This window comes from Vigna unguiculata, chromosome 5 (assembly GCF_004118075.2).
Source record: "Vigna unguiculata cultivar IT97K-499-35 chromosome 5, ASM411807v1, whole genome shotgun sequence".
Classification (NCBI taxonomy): Eukaryota; Viridiplantae; Streptophyta; class Magnoliopsida; order Fabales; family Fabaceae; genus Vigna; species Vigna unguiculata.
Genome location: NC_040283.1, coordinates 42,184,762 through 42,193,828, shown reverse-complemented (window position 1 = coordinate 42,193,828; position 9,067 = coordinate 42,184,762). Strand labels below are relative to the sequence as shown.

Here is a 9,067-nt window from a genome sequence, read left to right as displayed (position 1 = left end):
TATAAGTGAAATATTTTATATTAATTATTTAAAATTTATTATAAAAAAATATTCTCAAATATAAGAATATTCAGAAAAAAAGATGAAGTTAAAAAAATTTACTTAAAATAAATTTTATATCAAATATAATTTCAAAATTATAATTAAAGAAACAATATATAAGGATTTCAATATTAAATTATTTATATTTTTATTATATTAATAATAATAATTAAATATATAAAATTTAATTAATAAGAAAATCACTAACTATTCTAAATTAAAAAATATTAAAAGTCATAATATTTCCCCAACTTTAGGAAGAGCGCCGCACTTCCTGCACTTCCATTGCTGGAATTAGAAACCAGACCACGACGTTCGATTATGAACAAGGAAAATTACCTTTTTTGACAAACAAAATTTTCACAAATTTAACAAAATTTCTAAAAATAAAATTAAAGTTGATTCATATTTTATTTTTAATTAAAATAAAATAATAAAATAATAAAATTTTATTATTTTATCTAAATAGGAAAGTTTGTCAAAACTTTATTAAAAATATTTTGTTAACATATCATGAACAATGCTATTATTCTCTACTATTACAACTAAGGCTGTGTTCGTTTGAGAGTGTATCACTGTTTCAGTCGATTTGTGAGAACGGATTTAATTTTGGAACGTGTTCCATTTCAGTCATTTGAAGGGATATGGGAGCGACGATTTGAGGAATGGGTGTATTATTTCATCCCTAAAAAATGAGAGGATAAGCGGGTATATTTATTGCTTTACAAAATTACCCTTCACTTGTTTGTGAGGTGAGGTGATGGGGTTGGGGTGTGGTGAGAGATGGCCGTGCGTTGAGGTGGTGGTGTGGTTGTTATGGAGGGATGGCGGTGCTGTGATGAGGGATGGCAGTGCTGTGTGAGTGTTGCAGTGCTATTATGGAGGGGATGAGGTGTGTTGTTATTATGAGAGGGGGATGGGGGTGTGTTGTTGTTATGAGAGGGGATGGCACCGGTTACGTAACCGGTGCCTTGTTTTGTGAAGGGCCGACACCGGTTACCACATCGGTGTCAATGATTTTATTTTATTTTTTTACTTTTTTTTTATTTTTTTTTACTTTTTTTCTTAACTTTTTTTAAAACTTTTTTCTTAACTTTTTTTTTTAATTTTTTTTTAACTTTATATAATTTTTTTTTAAATTTAATTATTTTTACTTTCTTTTAAAATTTAACTGTATAATTTTTTTTACATTCATAAATATTTAATTTTTTTATTTAAAATTTTATATAATTTTAATATTTTTTTAATTCGTATTAATTAATTATAATTATTTTTATAACATCAAATTATAAAATCATTCTTTTTTTCATCAAGGGTATTTCGGTAACTTTCTAATTCTATCTATTTTTACAATTTATTTTATCTATCATATCAATCAAATCTTTCACTAACTTTCATAAAACTTATCTCCAAATCCACTCACTTTACCCTCTAAATCCACTCAAAAAAACATAAAAATCCATCCACTCAAATTTACACAAATTCATCTTCACATTCTTCCCCATATCCATCTTCCCAAAAGAACACACCCTAAGCCTCTACCAAACAAATCAAACCTAAGAGTCCAACAAACTGACTTCCACAAATAATTCCAAAATTTGTCAATATTATTTGAAAAGTTGATGATTCAACGCCAATAATTTTGTACGACAAGACGAGCCATAAAAATTATGAATTATTACACTGCCTCGTTAACGGAGCTTTAGTTTGGTTCAGGGATTTTAAAGGACATTGGAGAGCCACTCCTCCAAAATTTTATTTATTTATTATATATATTTTTAAAAATATATTTATATTTATATTTTATTATTTATATTAATTTAATTTTAAAAATGTTTTTAAAATTTAAAAATTACGTTTTCACTCTCTTCTGTTATTTTTAATTTTTCTGAATTTGTTTTTTTTCTATCTTCATCTTTTTCTTATCTTTTATTTTTATTTCAATTTTCACTTTTAATTTTTCATCATTTTTAAAATTAAATTGCATTAAGACGATAATGAGGAGTTTAGGAACATTTTGAATGAAACAATATATTCTTTTGAGTAAGTTGATTTTTTACTCCTTATTTTTTCCTGAAACAATGTTTTTCTCTTATGTGTGACTTTTCTACGTTATAGACCTGTTTCTATAGAAATCATAAAATCATGATCTAAATATTGATCGAACTATTCTTTGTGTATATAGGATTATTTAGGCTTTGAAGTTATGTGAGGTAAAAACATTATTAGAAATCTACTTTAAGGTAAAAGAAACTAATCTAGTCACTTAAAAGTTGTTAATTTTCTTAAAATATTTAGTCTTTGTATTGAGATTTAATTAGGGATATTCATAATTTTATATTTTCCTAAACATGTGAGATGTGACAAATTTATGTTAAAAAAATGATAGAGAGTAAACAAATTGATTATTTTTTTAAGAGGAAGGCTTGTGATATGAAAAAAATACATCTACTTCAACTAAACTTGAGAAACTTCGTGAGAATCTAAGAATTAAAGAAAATGAAAAAATAACTCTTTAAAGTTCGTAGAGTTACATATAATTAATTTGAAAATTCTTTACAACATAAGTCGAGGAAGCATCCTCAAATTTGGTAATAACTACCGATTAAAATTGATGAGCATCAATTCAAAGTGATGAGGTACGAAAAGTTTATCTAAAATGAGGTTCATATCAAATGCATCTAGAAAGTTATCTATTCTAATTCAATTATTGAAAATTTTAAGTCATTGAAAGAGTGTATATCATCACGTTGACTAAAGATAACTTTTTTTTAATATATCATGGTTGATTACTTTATGTTTCACTTTCATATATATTATAATCATATTTTGTTGGACTTGTGCTGGTTTTGAATAGAGAAAATCATGAGAGGAAATGATTTTTTTTAATTAGAAAAAATAATTTATATAAAAAAAATATAATTTGACATCTTTAAAATTTTTATCAAGTTTTGTCACTGGTTTGGTCTCCCATTTCCATGACCCATCGAATCTCGGCTCTTAGATCATTTTCCAAAAGCAACAAAACAAATAGAAGGCTTTGTAGATTTGCATTATATTACAGATTTAATAATTTATAATGTAAATTTGTATTGTGGATTGTACAATTCAAAATATAATTTATATTTCCAATTTGCATTATTGATTATACAAAATAAAATTTGTATTCCAAAATATTTTTTAAATTTACATTACAAATTATACGGTCTAGAATATAATTTTATAAGGTGGGCAAAAAATCTAATTTTCTTGATCCGATCCACATTAGCTCTGATCCAATCCATTTATAATCTATTTTATTAAAAATTCAACCCATTTAAAATCCATTTTAATGGATTTGGATTTCAACCTAATCCACATTTTGAATATTTTATGGATTGGATATCTGACAACCTAGACAGGCTAAGTTGACCTGACGACTCAGACGGGCTGTGTCAGACGACCCGCATGAAACGTGCCAGACGATCCGTATGAACCGGGCAGACCCGACAAACTTGACGGGCTAATCGGGTCGACACGACGACTAGACCTGTCGATTCTGAGCCGACGACATAAAGTTTAATAATATATTTTAAAAAATAATATATTTTTCATGTTTAAGAAAAAAGCCCATGGGCGAGCTTTTTTGTCCTATGGGCTTTTGTGGCCCTAGCTCTGTGGGTTGGGTCAAATTGAGGGCTGTAACCAAATTTCATCGTGTCGGTCATAAAGACACAAGTTTTAGAAAATTCAATTTAATTTTCTTTTACAAAAAAATAGATTCTAAATTTTGATCTTGATCAAAATATTTGAACTGAATTTAAATCTTGATCCAAATATTTAGATTTGGATTTAAAAAAATCCAAACTAATTTTACTGAAAATAGATTTGGATAAAAAATCTAATTCAATTATTTAAATTTAAAATAGACGTGGATTGAATCATTATCCCATCCAATGCAACCCCTATTTTACATTATAAATTACATAATTCAAATTAATATTTACATCCCAAATTATATTCCAAATTTATGTTACAGATTTTATAATTAATAATGTAAATTTGCAACATAGAATACAAATAAATATTTTTGAATTATACAATCCAATATATGTTAAAGTAATATTTTTGAATTTTATATTATATAATCCGAATAACTACGAATTATACAATAAAAAAACTATAATTCCAGCATTGGTATAACTGGATACCAATTCAATTTCTATTTTTTATACCAAAAAAGTATTAAATTTAACATTCACAAGTTATATCATATATTGTTTTAAAATATTCCTTAATTATATATATATATATATATATATATATATATATATATATATATATATATATATAAATTTAAAAAACACTTATTATTTTAAGAACGTGACACAAAGATAATAATAATAATAATAATCATAATAATAATAAATTATGTAAATTAAAATCATACTATAAGTAATTCTTATTTGACTAATACTATAAAATGATAACATTTAGGCACACTAACAATGTAGTTATAATATAAATAATAATTTATAATCTTGAAGAATCAATATTAAAGATGTGACATTCATTGTTCAATTAACATTGTCGGTGTAGAAGCTGACGAAGAAGTGATAGTATTCTCCGTGAAAACTACGGGACACCTAAATAAACTCAAGATAGGAAAAGTGACCACTGAACATGAAACTGAATAAACTAAAGATAAAAACAGTGACCACTGAACATGTAACATTACTTTCTACATAAGTGCACAAAGACAAAAGCCGAGATTGCTGACTTGCATGTGGTGGACAGTGGAATCCCATACTTTCCACTGCCAAACAATCCTTTGAGGTACGGAAAGTAACACACAACCACATATGTGCTAGATATGAACTCCCCTATTCCACAACCATTTTCACTATGAGATGGTTGCAACCTCAAAAACCTTATCAGCATGGCTCCCAATTGCACCAACAAAATGGTGGTGCCGACCACAAAAACTGGAGACTCATCGAATGTGAACCTTCCAGCATCTCCATCGTTTCCATCAGCATCAGAACTTGAGAGTTGTTCCTTATCTGTTATTTCAAACACAGGATCAGATACCCCTGCTAGCTTAAGCATGACGCTCAAAAACCCAATAAACCATGCACTTGTGGTTGCTATTATGCTCATTCTCTGATTATTCCACCAATTTCTAATGGACAACCCAATTTTAAGGTACTCTAAAAGAGTGTGTACGCTGTAAATCACAAAAAGAGCAATTGGAATCCACAGACCAGGTCCCTGGAATAAAACAATGAGAAAGTAACTGTGAATCATTTATATAGTGAATGCTATAACCTTGATAATGAAGTTTTATCAATGATCTAACCTTTGGAAAGATACTGGTATCGGTGATTATGCAATATGCAGGTAGGAGTGCATAACAAATATTAAATACACCGCGCAAGCCCCAATCCACGACCCCATAATAAGATAAACCTGCCCTGAATTGGATCTTACCAAAGATCATTCCCATAATAGGAGAATGCTTTCCAAAGAAGGTTTCAGTGACACCTGTGGCCCATCTCTTTTGTTGCACCATTGAAGTATGTAATCCTCTTGGAGCACACCCTGTGAAGGCAATAGGATCTGGGGTGCAACACTCTGATCTCCAACCTCTTCTATGAATATTCAACCCTGTTGGTACATCTTCTACGATTGATCCATAAAGCCATCCAATCTAAAAGTTCCCCAGAAAGCTTGTTAGCAAAAATTTAAATTTTTCAAAGATAAAAAGGTTTGATAAGTAATTTTGTTTAGTATGTGTACCTTTTCACCCCACCAAGTACCGCATTCATACTCACATCCAGCAACTTTAATTGCTGCCTCAATACAATCTGAAGGACTGCTATCATTATGAAAGTTTGTTTTCCAATCCAAAGCATGATCTGCTGATTTTATAAACTCCTTTGAACTTCCAAATTGCTGTGTTAATAGTTTCTTTTCACCCAATTTTCCTGCTAAAGAATAAAAAAAGTCATATATATATGAGAATCAACTATTAATAAGCACAATGTATATTAACTTTTTTTACATAGGGGTACGTCTGAAAATTTGGATCATGAAAAAGTATGATCATGAATGAGATAATTTCTTGTATTTACGAGGGAAAGACCTTTTCTGCCAATTTCGATTTCTTCAGGACAAAGACCGTAAATAACATTTCTTCTGTGGAATGTGTTAGTTCCTGAATAGTGGGGTCCTTGAAGTCCTGCCATTCCCCGTATTACGTACTGCATTATATATTAAACAAGAAAATGTTGGTTCACAAAGATCCTTTTTTGGTAAAATTTGCTTGAGAAGAGAAAGCTTAGAACTTCATTTATAACTGAGAAAAACACCTCAAATGCAGACACTCGCTGATTTCCAAAAGGGTCGTCTTTTATCCCATCGTAGAATTGCTGAAAACATTGAACAAAAGCAACTTCCTTTCCACTCTTGGAATCCATCAAAATGGACAGAGCATGCAGAACAATCTCGGGATTGTTCACAACCATGTCACAGTCTACGTTCAACATAAAGGGGGCATTGCTCATCAATCCAGAGACTCTTGTCTGCACATTATAAGAATGACGAGAATACGTGGGTCATTCATTCAAAATAAATTGAGTTTGGTCATTAACTTTAACTTCTTACAGAGGACAAAATCTTACTTAAAAACACTTACCAACACATTCATGGCTCCAGCTTTGTAATTATGTGTTTGATGTGGCTTCTTCTCTCTAGATACGTATATTAGGTGAGGCAATCCATCAGAAACACCATCCTTATTCTCCGATATAACCTGTGCATACACATAAGTCTTTTTAGTGGCTTTCTTGTTCCGTTTTCATCAGTATAAGTGTGTTACCTAGATAAACATGTTCATATATAAAAGTATATTTTGTAAATAATTTGATTGTTTATAAATTTGGAAACAAAAGAAATGGAAGAGAGATATCTAATAAATAAAAGATGAAGAGTGTCCCACTGTATTTAACATTTTGTGAAAATCCAATACATGTATGTTTAGTTATCAGAAGTTATCAGATCTGGTCAGATGCATGAATATATTTTACTGCTATATGTTAGTTACCTTGATTGAATATATTTTACTGCTATATGTTAGTTACCTTGATTATGGTCGGGTGGTTTCTTCGTTCTGTATTAGAGAAAACTGTGAATTCTCCATCATCAAGTTGTAGTGGAATTTGTTTCCTTGTCACATCTTGAATTTTTCGGCTAAGATTGTCATACATATCCTGCAGTTACAGTACTTTGCGGATTATGATTCAGAAACTTGGAAGGTAGAACTTATCTAGGATATGGATGTCACATTCATTCATTCATCGAAGAGGAATAACTATACTGTATAGTTACCTTCATTCGTGACCATTCTTGCTTGAGTTCTGGTGAATGTTCACTGTTAGTGGTGGCAACACTGGAGAAGTAGCTGAAGGGTGCCCTCAGTTGAATTTTGTTTTTCTTACAGAAAGGTACCCAAAACTTAGCGAATTTGGAAGCTTCCAGAAGAGCATAGAAGGTAAGAGGGGAACAACCATCGTCAGAAACATAGCAAGCCAGTTTGTTGGTGGGATAATCGAGTGCTAGAAGAGATAACACAGTGTTGATTGTGATGATGGGTGGTTCAAGAACAGGATCTGCTGTTGCCACAAACAAATCTACTCGTGGAAGTTCAGGTACCCTGTGGATAAAGTGTAAGAAATGAAAAGATGCATGCATACTTATATAATAAGCATTAAAAAAGAAGTTAATATTATAGTTTTGCTATGACTTAGTTATTATGATGAAGACATGAAGTTGATACCTTTGCAAGAGACGATCTGGGTGGGTTTTGGTGAGTGCAGGGGTCCACTTGGTGCTGAGAATGATGATCCAAGTGATGGTGAAATAGGATTCACATATAAAAGCAAGGGTCCATGGGATAGTGAAGTTGTTGTGTGAGAAAAGACGATAACTAAGAAGCAAGAGAAGGAGGAGTAAAATGGAGGTGTCCATAACTCTTTGATATCTGCGTTTGAACCAAACTTTTTCATAGAGAGGGTCATCATGTTCTTGGTTTGCCATTGAGCAAATAGCAAGGAACTAGAACAATCTCTGCAGTTTCTATAATTTTCTGCTGTTTCACAGATAAGGCTACTCTTCTTATTTATACACGCGATTTTAAGAGCAAGAGCCATGTCAGACTTGTCAAACCTAAAAGTCTTAAAATGAAATTGACTCGTATGTTTACTATCTTTTATGCTTGGATAGGAAATTTTTAGTTGAAATTATAAGAATTTATAAAAGTTTTAAAAAATTTAATTTCTATATTAAATTAATAGTGTTTTATTATTTTTTTCACGTGGTCTTTATTGTGGGGATATCATCGACTCAGTCAGATTCAATATCATATTTTTCTAATAATTGTAGTGTATTTTCTTGGTTTAAATCCTCATAACGTACTCATAAAAGGAAAAGAGCACAAACCAAATTAAATGCCAAATTAGTAATCGGACAGAAGAAAATTTTCAATGACGATAGCAACTTTCATCCATCGAAAACGAACTTTCATGCTCCAAATACTGTCTTCGTTATGTTTAATGTTCAGCAAGTACATCTGAAATAATTCATTATGATGATCTTTAACGTAATCTCGTAATTGATTATATTTGATCCACGTTCAATTTGGGTCATGCATCTCTATTTGATATATATGTTGTGTATAATACTTTAGGTACTTTAACAATAATTATCAATAAAAATATTTTTGTATTTGATCATGGACCTGTTTTTTACTTAAATAATTTTAATAGTGAGTAATTAAAAATAAATAAAGTAATATTTTATTATTTAAACCAATAAACTAATATTTTCAACTTTTTCCTCTTTCATTCTCCCTGCTCTACTATAATAGAGACTCTCTTCCAGAGCTTGTTTATTTGATAAACCTCTTCTAAGTTTTAAATTGTTGTAATAATTTTTCTATTATTTTCGTGTAGAAAATGAAATTAATTAACGGGTGTTGAGCAAAGTA

The 9,067-nt window shown here is 30.0% G+C and overlaps 1 protein-coding gene across 2 annotated transcripts; it reads right to left on the bottom strand.

The window, feature by feature from the left end:
• Positions 1-4,532: 4,532 nt before the first annotated feature.
• LOC114184113 (cellulose synthase-like protein H1) lies at positions 4,533-8,155 on the bottom strand. Of its 2 annotated transcripts, none has more exons than XM_028071361.1 (9): positions 7,859-8,155; positions 7,411-7,735; positions 7,164-7,292; positions 6,719-6,835; positions 6,393-6,605; positions 6,167-6,284; positions 5,821-6,011; positions 5,381-5,731; positions 4,533-5,292 (listed from the first exon to the last, which is right to left on the bottom strand). In XM_028071361.1, the coding sequence occupies exons 1-9, from the start codon at positions 8,116-8,118 to the stop codon at positions 4,756-4,758; spliced, it is 2,241 nt and encodes a 746-aa protein (XP_027927162.1). In that variant the 5' UTR covers positions 8,119-8,155; the 3' UTR covers positions 4,533-4,755. The 2 variants fall into 2 exon arrangements, with proteins under 2 accessions (XP_027927162.1, XP_027927163.1); XM_028071362.1 differs by having other exon boundaries at positions 5,821-6,008.
• Positions 8,156-9,067: the final 912 nt, after the last annotated feature.

Excerpts from the sequence above, each read along its gene's own strand:
- LOC114184113 (XM_028071361.1), bottom strand. The coding sequence starts at position 8,118 with ATGGCAAACCAAGAACATGATGACCCTCTCTATGAAAAAGTTTGGTTC. Across the intron at positions 7,293-7,410 it reads AAGAATGGTCACGAATGAAG|GATATGTATGACAATCTTAG; the intron begins GTAACTATACAG and ends CTGTAACTGCAG. Across the intron at positions 6,836-7,163 it reads ACCACCCGACCATAATCAAG|GTTATATCGGAGAATAAGGA; the intron begins GTAACTAACATA and ends GTGTATGCACAG.